At 42.0% G+C, this 21,721-nt stretch overlaps 3 protein-coding genes, 1 long non-coding RNA gene and 1 other non-coding gene across 8 annotated transcripts in view; 3 read left to right on the top strand and 2 right to left on the bottom strand.

Moving 5' to 3' along the window:
• Positions 1 to 3,374, top strand: part of LOC137595401 (uncharacterized) — a 68,048-nt gene extending 64,674 nt beyond the window's left edge. For all 3 annotated transcript variants that reach the window (XR_011035433.1, XR_011035431.1, XR_011035432.1), the window contains 2 exons: positions 1,965 to 2,189; positions 3,224 to 3,374. This is a non-coding gene — a long non-coding RNA (uncharacterized lncRNA). The remainder of the gene's footprint in view (positions 1 to 1,964; positions 2,190 to 3,223) is intronic.
• Positions 3,375 to 4,369: 995 nt separating this feature from the next.
• rpn1 (ribophorin I) lies at positions 4,370 to 9,794 on the bottom strand. Its single transcript, XM_068315026.1, has 10 exons — positions 9,447 to 9,794; positions 8,710 to 8,774; positions 7,550 to 7,856; positions 7,261 to 7,470; positions 6,984 to 7,176; positions 6,753 to 6,852; positions 6,513 to 6,651; positions 6,042 to 6,161; positions 5,403 to 5,648; positions 4,370 to 5,323 (listed from the first exon to the last, which is right to left on the bottom strand). Exons 1-10 carry the CDS (start codon positions 9,684 to 9,686, stop codon positions 5,141 to 5,143), a joined length of 1,803 nt encoding a protein of 600 aa, XP_068171127.1. The 5' UTR covers positions 9,687 to 9,794; the 3' UTR covers positions 4,370 to 5,140.
• A 230-nt stretch (positions 9,795 to 10,024) lies between these two features.
• trnaf-gaa (transfer RNA phenylalanine (anticodon GAA)) lies at positions 10,025 to 10,097 on the top strand. Its single transcript has one exon. It is a non-coding gene; the product is annotated as a tRNA-Phe (tRNA).
• Positions 10,098 to 12,932: 2,835 nt separating this feature from the next.
• Positions 12,933 to 18,954, top strand: rab7a (RAB7a, member RAS oncogene family). The gene is made up of 6 exons (XM_068315209.1): positions 12,933 to 13,285; positions 14,640 to 14,702; positions 14,884 to 15,010; positions 16,910 to 17,128; positions 17,229 to 17,357; positions 17,489 to 18,954. The coding sequence occupies exons 2-6, from the start codon at positions 14,650 to 14,652 to the stop codon at positions 17,582 to 17,584; spliced, it is 624 nt and encodes a 207-aa protein (XP_068171310.1). The 5' UTR covers positions 12,933 to 13,285; positions 14,640 to 14,649; the 3' UTR covers positions 17,585 to 18,954.
• A 50-nt stretch (positions 18,955 to 19,004) lies between these two features.
• Positions 19,005 to 21,247, bottom strand: hmces (5-hydroxymethylcytosine binding, ES cell specific). 2 transcript variants are annotated; one of them, XM_068315207.1, is made up of 7 exons: positions 21,114 to 21,247; positions 20,785 to 20,978; positions 20,495 to 20,638; positions 20,170 to 20,394; positions 19,693 to 19,847; positions 19,430 to 19,622; positions 19,005 to 19,327 (listed from the first exon to the last, which is right to left on the bottom strand). In XM_068315207.1, the coding sequence occupies exons 2-7, from the start codon at positions 20,971 to 20,973 to the stop codon at positions 19,157 to 19,159; spliced, it is 1,077 nt and encodes a 358-aa protein (XP_068171308.1). In that variant the 5' UTR covers positions 20,974 to 20,978; positions 21,114 to 21,247; the 3' UTR covers positions 19,005 to 19,156. The 2 variants fall into 2 exon arrangements, with proteins under 2 accessions (XP_068171308.1, XP_068171309.1); XM_068315208.1 differs by having other exon boundaries at positions 20,785 to 21,007; positions 21,114 to 21,239.
• Between the last annotated feature and the right edge of the window lie 474 nt (positions 21,248 to 21,721).

The raw sequence follows: 21,721 nt of genomic DNA, 5'->3' as shown, positions 1-21,721 counted from the left end.
ACACACACACACACACACACACACACACACACACACACACACACACACACACACACACACACACACACACACACACACACACACCTATGGACAATTTGGTGTGACCAGTTCACCTAAGCTGCATGTTTTTGGAGGTGGGAGGAAGCAGGACAACGAACTGCGTTACCCAGTGTACCACTGTGCTGCCCAACAACATCTGGTTTAATCATTTGTGCTCTGATAAGTAATGTTATGTAGGATGTTGAAGGTTTTTGAGACAGCAGTAGTGCTGAAAAGTAGTATTTTGTGTTGAATGTGGATTTTTTTTTAAAAAAGCCTGAAAATGTGTTTCACTAAATTGTGAACAACACTTGTTTGATTTGTTTTTGAGAAGCAGCTGATGAATTCCATATTTTAACAATTGTCGAATGAATCTGAGGAATTGAGCAAGTAATAAATTGCTGAAAACCAAGCAAACCAGAAAGGGTGGGGGGGGAGGGAAGACTTGTGCAAAGCTGAACTGTTCCAGCTTGGATTCCCAGTGGCAGTGCAGGAAGTTATGGGAGCTCTGACAGGAAGTGTGCTCTCATGAAGGGCCAGTGCAGGTACAGACATTTGAGAGAGGGTGATGTTTCCTGTTGGCTTTCTCCGCGTTTTAGATTCCTGGATTATTCTGCCCTCCCTCTCTTTTCTCATTGCACTTCACACCCAACAGAATGCACATAGCGGTTTGCATATGCGACAAGCTGCACCCAGCTTGTGCCCACAGTGTTAAATAACAGCGTTGCTATCACAAGGCAGTGTTAAGCCAAAACAGTAGATGTTGTGCACAAGCTAGGAATTTGTTACAGGATGCAGATGTCACTACATGAAGTGAAACTTCCTGCCCATCAAAGCAGTCCGTGCCAGCGTTTAATGGACTCGCATTCAGCAGCACGCAGCAGAACACTGAAAGAAGGGATGAACATTCAAGCAGGAGACATGGCAGAGGAGAAGAAAAGGGAGCAAGTGGGGAGAAAGATTGTAAGTGGAGATGTGCTAGTGCGATATGTGGATTGCAAGAGGAAAAGTCTCTTTGTCTCTCATGAGCTCAGTAGACAATCAAAGTTTCCTATCAGCTCTGGAGTAGGGGAAATTGGCTGCCCTGGGAAGGAGAGGGCCACTCTCACAGCCAATGGGAAGTGCCCCTGTCACTCTAATCAGGTCCAATACAGAGAGAAGGAAGTGTGTGTGTGTGTGTGTGTGTGTGTGTGTGTGTGTGTGTGTGTGTGTGTGTGTGTGTGCGTGCGTGCGTGCGCGCGTGTGCAGCCAGACAGGAGTGTTTTCTAACAGAGAGCAGCTTTGTTTCACCCGCCTTCATGTGATCCAAGATGATACAAAGTCTAAAGTAGCGTCAGACCTTCATCTGCCTCTTATCCGCTGCACTGAGGGACGCATATGAGCCACACGGGTGCGTTTTTTGGCAAATCTTGCCCTGAGAGGCATGACCATCGGTGCTTTGATGGATCGCCATGTGGCAGAGATCACTGGGTCTTAGTGGAAGCTGTGGACAGTTGCACACAAGGGCAGCAGGGGAAGAGGATTACTGTCTCATATAGATACAAATCCATTCAGAGAGGGAGGTTGACATCAATATGCGCTGATACAGGCAGAGCAGGGAGGCTTTGAGCAAAAGTGAACACCGTGTAAACATCTACACGAGAGGAGTATGACTGAGGACTTTAAAGCTGGCCTTATTTACATCGTCCATCCATCCTGTCCTCTGTCTGTCCCCACCTCCTGTGTGTCAGACAAGAATGTGTCTCTCTGCACCCTGGGCCCAATCCTCTGTTTGAAGTTCCGTGCCCATCTTTTGCTCTCCCTGCACTGTCTTTCCCTTCCTCCATCTTTCTTTCTGACCAACTCATCTGTCAGCCTTGCTTCTCCCCGCCTACTGCAGCTGCGTTGAGGCCCACAGACACTTTCATTGTCCTCCTCTTCCTCAGCATCGCGCTTCTGCACCCAGCCACATCACACCTGCCACCTGCACAGGATGCATGGCCCCGGGACCTTAGTCGTAGGGGCTTTCATCCATCCTTCACCTTGCCCTTCAGAGCTCCTCATCCCCTTATCCCAGCACCCTGTCACTGAGGAATGGCCGGTAAAGACGACCACAGAGCGGCTGTTGTGAGGATCTGTGTTTAAAGCAAGGCCAGAGGGAATCAACACAGGTGAGGTGTGTTTGAGGGCGAATTTGAGGCTTCATTTGAGTCATATTCCCTCTTTTTGATGATGTGCTTTTTATGCCCAAGTATCAGGATTGACTGAATCAAATGTCTGCTGCAGTAAAAAAAAATGTACCTGAGTGTTTGTGTGTGCGTGTGTGTGTGTGTGTGTGTGTGTGTGTGTGTGTGTGTGTGTGTGTGTGTGTGTGTGTGCATAATAACATGGTGACAGTGAGGGTGGTGGCTCTGTCTCGGTGATTTATGAGAGTGTGCTGTGAAGGGTCTTCTGAGCAGGATATTGTTCCCTGACTGGTGACTTCTAACTCTCTCCTTGTGTGTGTGTGTGTGTGTGTGTGTGTGTGTGTGTTTGTGTGTGTGTGTGTGTGTGTGTGTGTGTGTGTGTTTTAGAGTGAGAAAGATTAGAGCACTGCAGGTGAGCCCTCTATGTAATCAATCACCTCATTGTCACAAGAGTTGGTGGATTACTTCTTCTTTAGTTGATTCCTAGTTTAACCACATTGTTTTTGGATATTCATAATTATTCTGGCAGATAAAGAGAGAAAACACTGCATCTGTACTATACTTGAACAAAGGAAGATAATAATCAACTTCATGCCTGAGAGAGGAGTGTGACAGCTCAACCACATGGCCCAATCAATCCAGCACCCTGCACAAACCCCCTCATCCACCTCAAACAGACACTCACACACACAGTTTACCAAATCAGGATACAGTGCTGCACATGAATTCCGGTTTAAACAGTATTCTGCTTAGCTCACATCAACAGATAAACCGCAGCTCTTCTGCGACCGGTAATCACATCCTGGACCGAGAGCGAGAGCCAGAACTGAAAAGACCAAAGGGCCAATCAACCAAACACCAACCCTACACCAGACAGTGAGACAACATCCAACTGAAGAAGCAAAAGCATCAACAAAATGCTTTCTGATGACATGAGGCTTAAGCTCCAAGCCATGTTTCGTGATGACCTTTCATGAGGAATGTGATCCTCAGGAATACAATCGTCCATTTTCTCACAGGTTGTGGAGACCTGGAGCCAATCCCAGCTGACATTGGAAAGGAGGACTGTGAGAGGGAGCTGAACCCATGGTGACACAGGAACAACATGCAAACTCCACACAGTGAAGTCCCCCTTCCTCAGATGGATTGGAAACCAGGACCTTATGGTTGTGTCCGTCAAAAATTTAGAAATAAATGTTAAAAGATTATAGTAACATTACATCATACCATATTTTGTCTTCATTCCTCCATCATGGTTTGTCTTGTCTTTCTAACAAGACAAGAAATGAATATTCACATTCCATTTGTGAATATCTTCATGGTTTTCACCTGAAATTTGAGAAATGGACTTTAGGATGGGGAACACAACACAACAGTTTTTAGGTTGAACTAGATCAAGGTGCTGATCCTGCAAAATGTTTGCACTTTGTAAGTACTTTGAATGCCCTTTTACATTTTTCAGAACAAGCAGATGTAAGGTCACAGGGATGTTGTCGAGGTGAGCAACTTCTGAGTTTCACTGTGGGAGTGGGGTCTACAGCACCCTTCTCACTGCTCCAAATATTCCCTCAAGTTAAAAAAAAAAAAAAAGAAACCTTTTGTGTGACCTTTCAGCAGCATTGAACATCAGCACTAACAGACAATCTTTGTTTTCCCTCTGCCGTGTATTTTCAGAATGATTATTGTATGGCACATACAATATGTTAGCATTATCATTGTGAGTAGAAGGAGGTCTGGTACTATACAGCAGGAAATGACCTGCCTAGACCTCTGGTGACCTCAGAGGGAAAGCCATGACCTCTATGTGACCCTTATGTTTTTGCTGGGCTGTGATTGTGATGGAGGCAGGTCAGCCACTCTGCCAGGGTGATAGGTGGGGTTTCGCTGAAACAAGGAACGCCAACAATGAGGTGGAAAGTCCCTCTATTTAAAAGGGGTCACCTTTCATAATCCAAAGTAGATTCTTTATTTTTGGGATTTTACTTTTATCTATAATTTATCAAAGTATTCAGTGGCACAAATGAGTTAAAAATGTGACAATTTCAATGGAAAAAACAACCTGAATGATAGAATGACATTCTCGACGCAATGGCGCCCCCTTTTGATTGCCTATGGTAGGTGCTTATCCAAATCTAAATGCACTCAAAGAACTTCTCAGATGACACTTTTTGTGTTTCTCAAAACTTTATTTCAAATTTGCCAGCTTTTCATGTCATTGCCCATTTCACAAAGATGTTTGTCCCATCTCCGACGTCTTTCCTCACATACCAACTAATCTCATGTATTCAACAATGTGATGGTCCAAAAAACAAAACAACCAAACCACCATTTACATTACAAACAGCCTTGTCAGAATGTAGAAAATATGACTGACGGACATCAAAAAAAGAGCATTTGGGATGGTGCACATTCAGAGCATATTTGTTCAATAGAACAGAAAAAAGTTTTGAGTGCAAAAGAGATTGAAAAATACTTCCACCTTTTTACTGATGAACTAGAGACGCTTTCAATGTGTGAATACAGCATATGTGAGAAAAGACATGAGACACATAACACTTGGGCCCTTTAAATTCTCCCTGCCATATTCGGCGTACAAAAGTCCAGATTTAAACAAGAAAATGAAACCAAGTCTGAGCGAGGCTTGACAAAGTTTACATGTGGCTCAACAAACTCATGAACAGATGAAGAAATAAACAAAAACTGCTGAATGGGGGGGGGGGGGCTGAGCAGAGTGATTAGAAGTTTATCACAAGGCACAAGATAAACCCATCACCACTGTAAGACGAGATGTCAACAGTCCATGTCTACCGTCACGGATGTTAGAAACGCGTAACCTTGTTTCTCATTTATTCAATTCCCATACATACAAGTTGATCATTCTTTATTTTAGCAGATGTTGCGTGCCTGTTTCCTTGAGCTCGTGTGGCGGGAGCGGTTTAGAGGGCGTCCAGCAGACTGTCGATGCGGCTGACGAACTCCTGCCTCTTCCCGGTTAGAATCTTGTCGCTCTCGATGTAAGCCTCCTTCTTCACCTTCCCAGCGACCAACCGCTCCGCCTCCTGGCAGGAGCGACACACCAGATCCTTCACCTGACCATCCAGTTTCTGCACCTCCCCAACCTGGGAGCACAGGGAGGAGCGTCAGCCTAACTCGCAACATGCTGGTCAGTTCATAAACATGTACATTCACAGCCCTCACCTTATCGGCCAACTCGGAGCCCTCGGCTTTGAGGCGGGCCTGCAGGGAGCTGATCTCGTTGGTGAGAGCGCGGTGGTCGGCCTCCAAGGTCTTCCGACCGCTGTTGAGTGCCCCGGTGTCGCGAGACTGCTTGTAGCGGTTGACCACCTCGTCCATGTGCCGGTACAGACCCAGACGCTTATTGACGAGAGTCAGCACCTGCTCCGTTATGGAGGCGACCTTCATGCGCACTTCAGCTGCCGGATCCTGAAAGAGAGGAGGCGGAAGACATAAAAGCTGATTCCAAACACGTGTGAAGTGAAACGAATTGGATAACGATTAAAGGAGGGTATATTAAATTAGGCCAAAAAAAAACCAGGACCCCTTAAGACAGTGGTTCTTAACCTGGGTTCAATCGTAATTTAATTTAGGTAATTTTATGTGAGTTCATGCACTGTCTTGGTTTTGTTCTTTGAAAAAGGTGACATTAATGTGCAATTCATTAAATACACCAGTAAAATATATACTTATGTCTTAAATTTGGGGAAAAAAAATTTTTTTTTACTAAAGTGAGTGAGCATATGAGACCGGCAGGATTCGGTATCTCCAACAAGGTTAAGAACCACTGCCTTAAGAGAAACACATAAAACGCTGTCATACCTTTGTGATGGCGAAGTCCAGGCGGACATAGATGATGACAGTGAAGAAAAGTATGTAGAAGGCTCCTACAACCAAAAGAGGCTCCTGCAGCATCAGGATCTTATTGAAGTTATAGTGAACCTGGTAAAAACAAAAAGAGGCCTTTTTATTTACAGCTCATATTACATTTTAACAACTTCGTCTTTAAAGTGAGGTGTTTTTTTTCCTGATTCATCAGGGGGCCTCGGGCCCCCCTTGCCTGAGGGTGACACAAGAATATAAATGTCCATTCCCAACAGTCAAATAATTAAAAGAATGAAAATCAGCAGATATTTGCTGAGAAAAATTTCGCACAAAAGCTTCCTGTAACATTTTCTGAAGCTAAAAATCCTGTCTTCACTCCGGGTTGATTGGCTCCAGTTTAAAATGCTACAGTCACATGTTATGTTCGACAAAGCTATCTTCAGAATGCATCTCAAGAAATCGTCTTACCACTACGTCCTGAATGTGATGCTCCACCAGGTTGTTCTTTGTGGCGACCAGCACTGGTCGGCCAAAAGTGTCCAGATAAGTGTAGTGCAGCTGGTTAGGCATGCGGTCGATCTTGTAAGGCGTATCCACATGGATGTTTCTGATGGGGCGTGAAGGTGAATATATGAAAAATCCACATCAAGGACAACAAATCCTCTACTCAACCATTAATACAGGAAATCTGCTTCACAAAGCACTGACCTTGCTCCCTCTGGTAGAATGATTTTCACAGTCAGTAGGTCAATGACTTGGTCATCATACACATGATCAACTAGTCTCATCTTCAGTGCATACTGGTCACCTGGATGATAAAATGATGCAACATGTCAAGTCAAACATACTGGAGCTTTGCAATTAGGAGCAAAGTGAATAAGACGACTGGGTTTACAGCAAGATGACGGTAAGAATTAATATTATCAGTCTTCAACTGACCCAGAGTGTACAGGTACTCATAGCTGGGCAGGTTGTAGCCGATGATATAGTGGGTCTTCCAGCCTCCGAACAACGGGAAGCGAGGCCTGATTTCCACCTCTACGGAATCATCCAGAACCTGCAGATGGGAGGTGGAAATGTTTCCAATCTCATCTCTGTAGTACACGTCCTGGGCTGAGGCAGGAAGGATAGTCTGTAGATGAGAAAACAACATCGTCAAATCACTGTTAATGTTGAAATCAGTTCGACAGCAGCTGCTTTGAATTCAACCCCACACCTTGAACGATTTGACAGATGAGATGCCGCTGTCTGACTGACGCTGATAATCGTATCGTGAGAAAGGCCCCTTCAAGGTGGCTCCGGTGTGCCTCAGGTCAATGGTCTCCTCCACAGCGATGTTACCCCAGTGGGAGACCTCAATGCTCCGAGTGATGGTGCTGATGGTTAGAAACGGTGTGTTGTTCTCGTAATGGATCTTCATTGTATCCTGGAGAGCAGTGAAAAGAGTGTTTTAGCAACTTCTTCCAGCTCAACTGGACGTTCATCAATCTGGGTCTGAGCTGTACCTCGCTGAATGGAGCCACATCACGGAAGGGTCCGTACTCGATGATCTCATCATTCTTGCTGGGGTTTCCCAGCTTGGTGTAGCTCTCCACGGTTTTGGAGGCGAGGCGGACACGTGTGGATTGGCTGCGGGTGGGGTACGGGGAGTAGAGGTAGTGGTTCCCTTGAAAGACCACCAGCTGGCGCTCTGCCTGGGTGATGTCAGAGGGGAAGGGCTTCAAGACGTGACTAAAGGTTGTCTCTATCTTTGCTTTCAGCTGAGCGCCCGCTGCCAGGCTGGAGGGCAGCTGCACTTTGTAAAACTGCCCACTGTTGAGAGAAGAGAGACATGATGGAGATGATCACGTGTCAAATACATCTGAATAATGATGTTAAATACCTCTGAGCAAAAAAAAAAAAATGTAGCAAGAACTTGGCTTTTACTATTTTAGGTGGATTTTTAATCTTTTTAATGAATATGTCTTTTACATGTTAAATTTCATAAAAATATGATTTTAACATAGCATAATACGGAAAACAACTTTTAAAAAAATTTAACCCGCATTTGTCAAGACTATTTTCTCATGATCCAACACTGACTTGGTCCTGTACACACAGTTACAGTAAATGCATGATCAATTAAAACCGTTTAATTGATCGTTTTATTAGGGAACAACTAATGAAGAAAACTGACCATTACGTTACGGTGAAGCACTTCTAATAAGCAACTGTTACAGGATTTTGTTTTCAGACACTGTAGTCTGGAAATCATTTTATCAATCATTCAGCTTTTTGTATCTGTGGTGCTGGCAGTTTCAAAGTGCTTTGTAGTTCATTTTAGTCACCAAACAAGTTATCGAAAACACATTAAACATTTGATTTCTTAACAGCCTAGCATGAGAGATATCATCAGTTCAACAGGAGATCTTGTATTGTGTCTGGACTGGAGAACGACAACACTGGTGTCTTGTTTACTGGGCAGATTAACAAATTTAAGTGTCCTTCCCAGAATTTTAACAATTCACAAAGTTGAGATTGAGACTTGCTAAACACTGTTATCCCTTGTAAATACAAAAAAAGCCAGCCAAAGCTATTTCAAGGCAATCCAAAATTGCCACCCCAGTGCAAGTTTTGATCCGTTGAGATTTTTGCAAATCAAAATGTATAAATCTCATCTTCTTGCCTTTGGCCCCCAATGGTCGTCTGTTGTAGTTCAAGTGTGCCATCCTCCTCCTCCTCACCCTTCACCTGTGGGAACATGGTGGTTTAATTCCCTCCGCGTCACAAAAGAACAGGGCAGAGGCATAATGTGGAACGAGTGACGGGTTTGTTATATGAATGATGGGAACATATTCTTCAATTTAAAAGAAGATCATTCCTGGTTAATTCATTGTGCAAAGGGAGACCTGCGCAGTCACACGCGGAAGTGAGCAGCGCAGAGCTTACGTGTCAGTCAGACACTGACAGCGTGTGCAGCGCTGCGGAAGTTAACTTTACTCGCATCCTTTTCAACTCAAAATGAATTTAAAAAAAAAAAATTCAAAATGAGCTTTTAAATAAATTTCTGCTCGCAGTATAAGTGATTTATTAATATATATTGGTACGTTACAATTTAAATATTGCTATAATCGCTATCTCTTGCTGACGTTAACGGTGGTTGTTTGAGCACGGAGGACCACAATGAATCACTTCAGAAACACACGCTGAGATACGCTCTTCATGCATTACATTGTGGTGTGCTGATAACACCAGTTAATTTCTCACAACTCCATACTTAATCGCAGTCATATTTTTTGCAAAAGTAATATATGTATGCACACATATACCTGAAACATCAAGGGGTGGCTAACAGGCTAAATCTAGCATTCCGTGTCGCGCAGTCAAGTTGTTGCCGTTCCGTAGATAAAAGCCTTGACTTACCGAGGCTCCGATGTATGCAAGGTGTGGGGCCAAGTCAGCTTCTACCGCTAATATGAAGCTCTGAACGGGAGAACGTCCCTTGTTGGACAGCACTATCTCCGTGGTGATCTTTGCTAGATGAGTGCTCAAGTCCACCGTTCTCTTCACGTCCTCATTCACTAACCCGTCCGCTGACACCTCCGAGCTCAGAGCAGCCAGGAGCATCAGGCAAGCGGTCAGAAGTGGCGACTTGCGCATCATGGTTAAAGCAATTAAGGGGATGAAATAGCGGGATAAGAGTGGAAAATTATGGGAAATGTAGAGCAGCGAAGAAAGGCCGCCGTGCCGCTCTACACCAGAAAGAATGACGCTTCCTTCAAAGTAACGTCATGACGTCATGAAAACGCGCCAGACGTGAGAGTCAAACTTTGTGAAAATCACGTAAATGTACGACTGTATCAAGATTAATGTTGGAGTAACAAGGATTTGACCTGGAAATATTGGTCTTTCTCGGTTAAAAAATATACATTTTTATCGATCTTCGCCACCTTTGATAGTATTAGTTTAATACAGATGTATGTGCTAGCATAATAACACGCGCCGAAATAGCTCAGTTGGGAGAGCGTTAGACTGAAGATCTAAAGGTCCCTGGTTCGATCCCGGGTTTCGGCAAAGTGGGCTTTCTTTTTCTGAGACAAAACGGTGTTACTGGTTCTTGTTAGTACTTCTGTTTAAGATTTCGTTCAATCGGAATCGTCTGTACCGAGAAAGTAAATCATATCACCATAATCTCAAATCAAACTATGGATGCACAGATGCTTCATTCTTTAAACTGCTTTTTTTCCAGCTTTAAAATACCAACATACCAACCAGCTTTATATTTCATTAGTCATAATGGGAAATAGTCTAATGTATAGTACAGTATTTATCCAAGCAGACATATTTGTCCAAGCCACAATATCCATAGCATTCCAGAATGGGAACAAATCTCTAAAAATCTGGATCCAGTTAATGACCCAAATGACCCCCAAACTGTAATGTTTCTGCTAACTGGTTAATAAAACAGGTAAGGAAATATCAAAATGTATGAATTAAACTTCATGGAAGATTCTAGAGATTCTAAGGATTCTAAGTCAAGTCAAAGTCAGCTTTATTGTCAAATGTACCATATATGCACGGCATACAGCACAGATGAAATTGCAGTCCTCTCTGATCCACGGTAGACAGTATAACAGGCAGTACAACACAGGCAGTACAACACAGGCAGTACAACACAGGCAGTACAACACAGGCAGTACAACACAGGCAGAACAACAAGCAGTATAACACAGACAGTACATCAGACAGTACAGCACAAAGTATAACACGAAACACAAGGGATGGTTAACATCTCTATACACTCTAATCTCATAGGGGAAGTGACGTGTGCACAGTCCCTGAGTTACGGAGGGAGGGAGAGATAGGTAGTCAGGTGCTGGGGAGGGGGCAGAGCAGGGTGTGGGTAGAGTTCAGAGCTGTGGCAGGGGCAGAGCAGGGAGGGAGTTGAGCCTCCTGACCGAAACTGTCCTTGAGCCTGCTGGTTCTGGCCCGCAGACTCTGCAGTCTCCTACCTGATGGCAGCAGCCTGAGATCTATTATACAAATACACAAAGGTTACTCAATATGCAAATCCCTTACGCATCAATTGCTGAGGTAATTCCACTTTAATACACATGGGGAGTGAAAGACTCAACAACTGCCCCATGACGCTATATCACTAACTATCAGGACAGATTTATAAGTTTTGTAAATTTTTCTTTTCTACCTGATGATCTGATTCCTGTCTCCTTATCCTTTTGACTTGTCCTGTTAAGGGTCACCACAGCATGTCATCCTTTTCCATGTCAACCTACCTTCTGCATCCTCCTAACACCAACTGCCCTCATGTCTTCCCTTTTATGTTACCAGTCTCAATTGACGTTGAATCACAACTTTGATTTCATGTCTTCCCTCATTACATCCGACCTTCTCTTTGGTCTTGCTCTTGCCAGGTAGCTCCATCCTCAACACCCTTTTACCAATGTACTCACAGTAGTGCTGTCTCTAATCCGTCCATCATGGCTGGCCTTACCACTGTCTTATAAACTTTGCTCTTCATTCTAGCAGAGACTCTTGTGACACATAAGACACTTGTTACATTCCTTCACTGATTCCAGCCTGCTTGCATCCATCACCTCCTTACCACACTCACTATTGATTTGGACCGTTGACCCCAAATATTTAAAGTTTTCCACATTCACAATTTCTACTCCCTTTAGCCTTATCCTTCCTTCTCCACTCCTTTGATTTATGCACTTTTTTTTTTTCTTTACAAAGCAAGGCTCACCATTTGTAAAAACCAAAACAAAACAAAACCTGGTGCCACATACCACCGCAACACACTTGGAGTATTTGGGATGGGAAGAAAAACATTTTCAATTTAAATTTCATAATGTTCTATGAAAGTTAGTGTGTGCCATACCTCATGTCTCTTTACTTTATGAGGTCAAATTCTCATTTGATAAAGGACAATTGTCCTATATGTAACGGTAATTATGCCATGTGAATTAAGTCATGGACAAATTTTAGTACCAATAACATATTAAATGAAATATAAGTTGGACTTGCCCTTTATGATGGACGTAAAATGTGTTTCTTATGCCATAATCATATGATCTCCCAATATAGACTGTATATGAAGAGATATTTTGAAACGGTCCACAATAATACAGTGGTTATTCAATTGTTCAAGCATATGCATGTGTGGTCCACACACACACACACACACACACACACACACACACACACACACACACACACACACACACACACACACACACACACACACACACACACACACACACACACACACACACACACATACAGTATATTTAATTTTCACACACGTACATATACTGTATACACACACACACACACACACACACACATACACACACACACACACACACACACACACACACACACACACACACACACACACACACACGCCCATGTGTATGTGTGTGTGCACGTGTACTAGTACGTGTCTGAAAATTAACTAGAGTGGAAAACGAATTTTCCCTACGGGGATGAATAAAGAATTCCATTATTATTATTATTATTATTATTATTATTATTATTATTATTATTATTATTATTGTTTTTGTTGTTGTTGTTGTTGTTGTACACTGTATATGTATATTTGTTTTTAATTTCACACCAGAAAGAATGGTGTGAAATTACACCATTCTTTCTATCCGAATTACTACTCTTCTGAATAGTAATTCAGAAGAGTAGTAATTCGGATAGAGTAGTAATTCGGATAGAAAGTCATAATTGTTTAGCATATGCAGTGCATGCTCTGTGATATAACCCTCTGAATGGACTCTAAATCCTAATGTAATTTGGGACATCTGTGTTGTTGTGACATAGCTCAGGTCCCGTGGAACAGGGCGTGTCCAGCGCGTGACGTGTGCCTTCACCGACACAGCTTGTTTTGGAGGAAGTGAGCGTAGCACGGCTAGCAGCTAGCACGGTTGTTTGTCGGAAAAGCGAGCGTCAAAGGGAAGAAGACGAGACCGTGTATTGTACCAAATCGCTTGTATTTTGTAAAGGGAGATATACGTCAACAGTGGCAGTGCTGATATTGTTAAGTAGAGTTAGCTGCGAGGCTAGCTAACGGAGACAATTTAGCTGTCGTCCCTTCAAACATTTTGTTTTCTCTTCGACAGACATTTATACGAGCTTAGCCTGTTAGCTAGCCTGCGCGTTAGCTAGCGCTTCCAGACGAGGCGGAGGAAAAGTCCACTTTTAATATTTAATACCACAAGATCAACGTCCAGGTTGGTTTTTGGTAACTTTAATTATTATATTTTGTACAATATATGTTAATAATAAAGCTGTAGTTGACTGCATTCCAAGTCTTATTAAAATGTTGCTTAGCTATCTAAACGTTAGCTTAAATGAAGAAGTGCTACTCACTTGGTAATTGCTTGTTGAACGCGACTTGCCAAACGTCAGTCTTGAGGTTATTGTAAAGGGGCTCTATGTTGTAGATTGAAACAGCTTCTCAACCGTTTTTTACATTATTTTGTTTCATTTGCTTATGTTATATCGGTTAACGTATTGTTTATTCTACCTTTGCTAACCTTTTGCAATGTGTTTCACTCAATTTTAGTCGTTCACGACAGCAAACTGATATTGTTGTGTTACGTTTAATAAAATGTTAATATTGATACCTAAATAGAAAGAAACAATGTAGTGTACTGGTGTATATATATTGAATCCAAATACATAATGTACTGTGCTAATCATGCGTGCCAAGTCATGGTTCCGTTAGTCCTGTGTTTTAAACCATGTGACCAGTCCCTGACACAGTGTCATGGGGTGCAGATTATGAGAGCCGCACCAATAACTGTATGCCAGATTTTTTTTTTTTGCGATAGCATTGATTCATTTACATTAAGTATAATTTACAACGATGTGTTGTGAAAACCTATGCCATATCCTCACATCTTTTTCAGTTCTCCATGGTGTGACTCGTAAGGACTAATGGTTTTAAAGCCCACTGGTTTGGACTTTGTTCATGACAGTGGTACTATTACAAAGCACGCTCAGTCAGGGTTCGACATGCTTGATGATGGCTTGCACAGGTTTTAAAATGAATGGGTTTGATAACCCCTGGATTTTAGTAGTAATTATACCTGGCATGTGATCCAACTTTAACTAGTACTGCAATATGGATGCATATTGATAGACTTTATTTGTGGTTATGACTTTTGAACGTGAATTTGTGTTAATTTCTCTTCCTCTTTATTGAATTATTTGTATGAAGTGTCTCACCATCATCTATATCACATTCTCTATCTTACAGTGAATTATAAACAACCAGCTATGGTGACAAACATGTAATGAAGATAACACTGTGTCTCTGCGTGTGTATGTGTCTGTACATGTGTATTTACGTGTGTATACGGGCGCACACTTGTGCTCATGCACAAATTCCTCCACCTGGTCAAAACCTTTAATTCCTAGACACACAGCTTTAATATCATCTTCCAATAAAGCGTTTTTACCCACATCAAGGATTCATCATTGGGGCTTAGCTGTACCTGTGTTGTTTGAGCATTTCCGTCTTTGGTGTGCTTCCAGTTGGACTTTTCTTCTCCTTTCTAATCTACATTATCATCTCTACAGCTGAGGAATAATGACTTCAAGGAAGAAAGTACTACTCAAAGTCATCATTCTTGGAGACTCTGGGTGAGTGATTGTTGATCCAGCTATGGGTAATAACTTCATTACAAAAAAAAAAAACTTTAGAATAATGAATTCTGTCTGATCAAAACACATTTGGTCTTCTAAAGATGCCGGTTTTGTGTTTTCTGATCAATTCATTGTTGGCTTTCTGACCTTAAATGTTGTCTTATGATATATATCCTAGAGTTGGCAAGACCTCACTGATGAACCAGTATGTGAATAAGAAGTTCAGTAACCAGTACAAAGCCACAATAGGTGCGGATTTCCTGACGAAAGAAGTCATGGTGGATGACAGACTTGTCACAATGCAGGTACTTGAGAAAATAATACCAGAATGTCACATTGACCTGTGAAGTGTCTTTTTCAATTTATACTTCCACCAAAGCTTTATAAATTTTTCCATGGAAACAACTTACTTCTTACACAATTGTCCTGCATATCGTTTGATTAGTACTGTCAATCCATGACTGTTTAATTTTTTCCCATGGAGGTGATACAAAAAAAGAAAACATTAGCTGTCAATCAACACGGTGAACACAAATCTGGGAACAGAGTTGCTGCCTTCAATTTGAGGTATAGATGGAAGTGTATTCTGTGGAGCAGCAGTTGTCAAAGGTGTTGAGGAAGGAAAATCATCTTGACTCTAATTTGCAAAGCTACCTCGCATTTAAAGGCTGATTATGGATATTATAGACTGTGCTTGTAATTCCACCAGGCACATTTTGGCAAGAGAGAACTGCAGAGCTTCATTGCAGTTCTGTCTCTTTTCATGAATAATATGTGCCTATTTGATTTTCAACGAAAGCTGCACTCAATGTATTGAATAAAAATGTAGAGAACAGGAATGGCATAAGAGAATATGGTCATTTTTAAAAACAAAACAACTTGTCCTTCAATCACATAAAAATAGACAAAAAAGAAAGTTGATCTTCTTGCCCTTGTTGCGCACATTTTTACTGTTTACAGTATAGAACCAATGCCTGTCTAAAAATGTATCCACTGAAAACTAAACTTCAAATGTATGTTAATAGCCAGTCACTCAGTTACATATTTCATTTAATTTTAATAATCTTTAAGGATCAGTACAGGCAATTTTTTTTTTTATTACTAAGCTTTGGAGGATGTGGAAGTGTATTTAAATTTAGTCATAAGCTACTGTTTTAAGGTATATATAATGTTATGGTTGAGTTTAGAAACCAGAACTACGTGACTTCACAAGGTTGAGAAGCTGGTCAGCTTGGCTTCCTTTGATTTCAGTTATTTTTTTGTCGACACATGTATGGCAGGGAGACAGAGGCCTTGTTCAGACTAGTCGCCTATATCTGATTTTTAGCCCGTCCAGATTGATATCGCAAATCTCGTTTATAGTCTGAAATGTCCCATTCCACATGATTTTTACGGGACGGACTGAAACTACATTCGGGAGGTAGTTTGGTGTCGGATAGGGACAGATGCATCTTCAGTTTGAACAGCTCCAATCCAAACACTTAGATAAGATATGGCGGACCGTGACAGCATATCCGCGACGCGAGAGCAAGGCACCATAAGGAAGAGTGTCGCACAATACGGAGCGCTAAAAATGGAAGAAGTTGACAGTGTCTGATGTGTGTGTGTTTTCCCCACCTCTACCAGACAGTGATACCACCAATACACGAGGGTAACAAAACTTCATATTCGTCGTTGTTGTCGTCGTCGTTTTTGCCGCCATCGCAACTATATGACCTCAGACATTATGCTCACTGAAAGATGACTTCGCCCCTAAGTTGTTGCTACGGCAACCAGTCAGATCGAATGATAATGTGGCACAGTCTAAACAAATCCAGAATGCATTTGGACATTTGGTAAAAACCGTGTGAACAGTCATCCCTAAAAATCAGATATGGAAGAAAATGTGATATGCCTGCAGTCTGAACGGGGCCAGTATGACTTGACTTTGATGCTGTATTTTCCTTCAAAGTGCTGGCTAGTGCTGTTCTGTTAACATTTGAAACAGGCAAGTTGGAAAACAACTAATGGTTAACACATCTGCTAATTAGTGTAGTCATTTTCTTTCAAAATTCAAGAACAGCTGTTCAGATAATTCTGTGGTTCACATTAACATTCAAACTGATACATTCAAAAGATCTCACGATTTGATCCATTTAACTAATATAGTTACAGAATCACTTTGATGTTAGTGAATTCAGTAATCAAATTTCTCTGCTTCTCAGATTTGGGACACAGCAGGTCAGGAGAGGTTCCAGTCGTTAGGAGTAGCATTCTATCGCGGAGCAGATTGCTGTGTCCTGGTGTTTGATGTGACAGCACCCAACACCTTCAAGACTCTAGACAGCTGGAGGGACGAGTTTTTGATCCAGGCCAGCCCACGAGACCCAGAAAATTTCCCTTTTGTGGTGCTGGGCAACAAGATTGACCTGGAGAACAGACAAGTGAGTTCAGATGATCTTTTTTTTCTTTCTTTTTTTGTGATTGATGAAATCTGAAGTTGTATTTACATGACGTTTAAAAATCCACACCTTTATGATTCAGGTAACAACCAAACGAGCACAGGCTTGGTGTCAGAGCAAGAACAACATCCCATATTTTGAAACCAGTGCCAAGGAGGCAATCAATGTGGAGCAGGCCTTCCAGACTATTGCACGCAACGCCCTTAAACAAGTAACAGACTCGACTGAAAAATGCTCGTCCGAAAATCTGACTCATTCTCTGAGGCTGTGCTGTTTATTTCTCTTATTTCCGTGAAACCTGAGGGACGTAGGCTCTTACCCATCTGTACTCTCTGGTTTCAGGAGACCGAAGTGGAGCTGTACAATGAGTTCCCAGAGCCAATTAAGCTCGACAGGAACGAGCGAGCCAAGCCGTCAGCGGAGACCTGTAGCTGCTGAGGATGCTGAGGATCTTCGGGGGGTTGTCAACACCCTCACTACTCTGTCTTGCCTTGTCTATATATCCCCATCCCCATGGCCCACTGTGTTAATCCTTAATGCCCAACATATAAGCAGCATCCCACTCAGAGAGTATTCTACTACACACACACACACACACACACATACACGCTGCACTCACATCCCTATGTATAAAACAAAACACAAATTTTCTATAAAACGAATGTCCTAGCCCAAAGAACACCATAAAGAAATATGAAATTTGCCTGTATTCTTATTACTTCAGTGTTTCTCCCCCCCACCCCCCACCCATGTGCTTCTTCATGGTGGTGGTGGTTCGGGCTAAACTAGTTTTTTTGTTTCATCTGTGTTGCTGCATTCCCACCCAGTTTTGGTTCAAGTTGCTTTCATTTGGATACTTTAGGTGGTAATTCACAGCATTATCTCTATACATGTTTGTGTTGATAAGTTTAAAAAAAAAAAGACCTTTTTTTAATCTCTCTCTTTGGCAGTGTAGGTTGTCTTATCCCTTTTACGGCCCACCACTGCTGCATGAAAAGAGGAAGCTCTGCCCCTCTATTTTTACCAAATTTCATTGTAGCTGAAGTTTGTTTCACTCTTAAACAACTTTCATGGGTTCACTTTATCTCATGCAGTCAGTTGTGTGAACGTGCATGTGTGGGTTAATATGCTGCCTGCTGATTCTTGTTAATTGGCACAAAATTGGAAATCCAGTTCAACAAGTCAACAAGTGTGTACAAAGGTTTTTCTTAGGGGGAGCACTTAGCATCATCCACAATAACAAGACTTGTTCAGACATTTCATTTTGGAGCCACACTAAAAGCAATCTTAGATCATGTTGAGGACATTGTGTGAATCCGGACAAGGCTCCTTGATGGTAATGCTGTACCTAACTTAATTTTTTTTCTTTAATGTGGAGAAGATTCCTCTTGTAATCACTTCTCTGTGGTACATTTGATGTGGGAATGAACCAAATCAAGAAATGTCATCCTACTTGATAGTCCCTGGAGAGGATAGATGTAAGTTTAAAATGTACTATTAGTTAGTACATATCTTTTTACTGTCAACTATCACAACACCTTAAATATTTGCAATTCACTGTCATTGTATGGGGACTGCAAATAGATGTGTTGTAAATCTCCATATCTGACAGTTGCTCATGTTGGCAAACGATTTAAGTGCTTGACATTTCTTTAAACCGATCAGATCTTTAACTGTTCATATTATGTTAAAACTCTGAAATGCATTATAGATTAAAAGATAGCATAAATACTGTAACCTTGAAAGAAGAAAAATGTTGGGTAATAATTGGCATATTATGTTAAATGCATAACATCTACATGGTTTCAACGTGTATTTTCAAGTAATATGGGTATTAAAATTCTTGAATAAAGCACACTGTGGTTATTACATTTATTAATATGAAATATATTTTACAGGTAACAGTTGCTAATACAAGAAAAAAAAACCATCCTTATATCCAAGTAAAGTGAAACAAGATCTAAATGGTCTTCAAAGCCCATCCAGACTTTTCATTCCCAGGTCATATGTTCAGGTGGTTTTCTGTTTTTTGTGAGCTCCCTCCAGCCACTGCTGAAGCGCTCCTGTGGACTTGCACTGCTGCTTTTCAGTTTCACAAGTGTCTGGCTCCTTCCTCTTTGATGCTACACCGCTATTCAGCCAGTTCATCATCATCTTACTGCTGGCGGTGGTCTTTGGTTCCTAGGGATCAAGGGCCACATTTGTCAGCTTAAACATTATTTTCCACTAAATAAATTTTTTTTTGCTACTATGCCCATTACAATACTCCAGTAAATCTGATACCTTTTTGACGCTAGGATCCACTGGCTGAAGACATTCTGGAGAGTTGTTGCGTGAGTTGTTCACAAGTGAAGAGACTGGATGAAAAGTCAAAATGTCTTTGGGCTGGAGCAATTTCAAGGCATCTTGAGACTTTACCTCGCCAAAATTAAGCCATCTTCTCACTTCTTCCTCACCATCCAGGATCGCAGGCATCCTAAGACACCATGACACTAATTTACAGTTTTATATTGGCACAAACTTAAAACTACTTAAATTATCCTCACCTATCGTGAATGCTTTGCAGTTTGGAGGAGGCGTTAACCGTGATTACGCTGTACGTATAAAGGGTTTCTCCACCGCCTGGAGGTGTCCAGCAGTCAAACAGTCCAGCTATAGTCAGCAACCTCCATCCAGTCCACTCCTCAGGTTCCCCTCCTTCCTTGAAATGGAATGTTGAATATACAGTATTTAAACACGAATAATGGGCAACGGCAACATTTTCGCATTTTCTGATTTTGGGAGTATGATTTTAAATATGTGCTTCATTGCTTGGCACTCAAAAAGTGAATTTGTACGTGGTATGAAAACTGCAGACGGTCACCAGGTGTACACATGCACAGTTTTGTTTTGGCGCCTCTCCCACCAAGAATATTTTCAGCTGTGGTAATTTCCGCCAGATGTATTGTAAATATCCAGTATCCTCTCCCTCAGATCTGAATGAAAGAATGGTGCTGAAAATGGTACAGAAACCCAATACAAACCGCTGTTGAGTCAGGATGGGCCTCTTCTTGAAGGCACGCAGCCTCTGAAGTCACTTTATTACCAGCTGAGGTTTTGGGATCATCTTGATCCTCTGTTTTCTCATGACTTGGTGCCTGAGTCTGGGGGAAGTATATGAAGAAGGGCTGTTTGTCTTTGCCTTGCCTCTTCCACTCATAAAAACCTTCAGCCAGGATGACACAACGCTGTCCTTTAGCCAGTGGGTCCTTTAGGGAAACAAATGAAACACCATTAACAGAGGTCAAAGTAAACTATACAGTATATACGCAGCACCCTAGCCAACCCTTTCCTTCAAAGCATACGCACCTTGTAAGTTTTCTTCTCCAAAATGTTGTCACTGCGGCAGTTGCTGGTGCTGTATTGCATCTTTTTTGGGTCACTTTCCTTGAACCAGGAAGGCACCAGACCCCAACGCATTGATGCCAACACACAGTCATCCATTGGTGCATTCTGCAAACAAACAAGGATCAAACAGACAAGCATGAGCACCTAAACAGCATGTAATCAAGTGGAATAGTGACAAAATATTACAAATAGTGTCTAGTGATAGTTGTTTATGTAATATTGTAAATACATAAAAGTACACTTATTCTTACCTTATCAAAATGTCTCTGAGACACCAAGACGGGACTCATTGTCTGGGGGCTCTTGTTGTAAGAGGGTTGATATTTGTTAGCATCTCCATCCCTCCACCGGGGCTGCCTCCGTTGACCTCCACGGTTTCTGTACGAGCAGGCTCGGCTTACCTCGTCAGGAGCGAGAGTACACGCAGTTCTTCCACACATGAGACCTTCGAGGTAGGTGGTTTAAGCTAGGTTACTGTACGTAGAAACTTAAACTATGTTAGCATAGTAGCTGAAGTTATATAAGCAAAACGTTTTTTTCTTCATTGAATATAAAGGAAATGATTATAAACGTTTTTTACCTGTTGTTGGTTGCTACTCAGGTGAAGACTGTGTCGGTAGGACTTGTAAGTATGGATGTCGTCACGATGTGGGACATTTGCCTGGGCAGCTCTCCTCAGCCCGCATGTAAACAGAGCTGCTCAGTCACTTCCTGTATCTGGGTCACGTGGGTGTCGCTATTTCCCGCCCTGCCGCGGCTGCAGTGAACTTCTTTACTAAACAATAAGGTGTGGACATATAGACATTAAACTTCAAAGCTATGTAATTATGAATGGCTATGGTGCCCACATTGTCTTAAAGTGCTATATGAAGAGAATTTGCTTTCAGGTCATGCATCACATGGTTTAAAAATGCTTTCCTACGTCTCCAGGTTATAGTGTATAATAAAAAAGTCATTGTGATGGAGATGTAGGTGTACAAAACCGTGGTGAGACCAGCGATGTTGTTTGGTTTAGAGACAGTGGCAATGAGGAAAAGAGAGGAGACAGAGCTGGAGGCAGCAGAAATGCTGAGGATCCCTTTGGGAGTGACCAGGATAGATAGGATCAGGAATGAGTACATCAGAGACTGAACATGTTAGAGGTTTTGGAGATAAAGTCAGAGAGGCCAGACTGAGATGGTTTGGACA

The sequence above is a fragment of the Antennarius striatus genome, chromosome 5 (genome assembly GCF_040054535.1).
Source record: "Antennarius striatus isolate MH-2024 chromosome 5, ASM4005453v1, whole genome shotgun sequence".
NCBI classification, from domain to species: domain Eukaryota; kingdom Metazoa; phylum Chordata; class Actinopteri; order Lophiiformes; family Antennariidae; genus Antennarius; species Antennarius striatus.
Note: the sequence above shows the minus strand (reverse complement) of the source record. Positions and strands in the feature narration are given on the sequence as shown.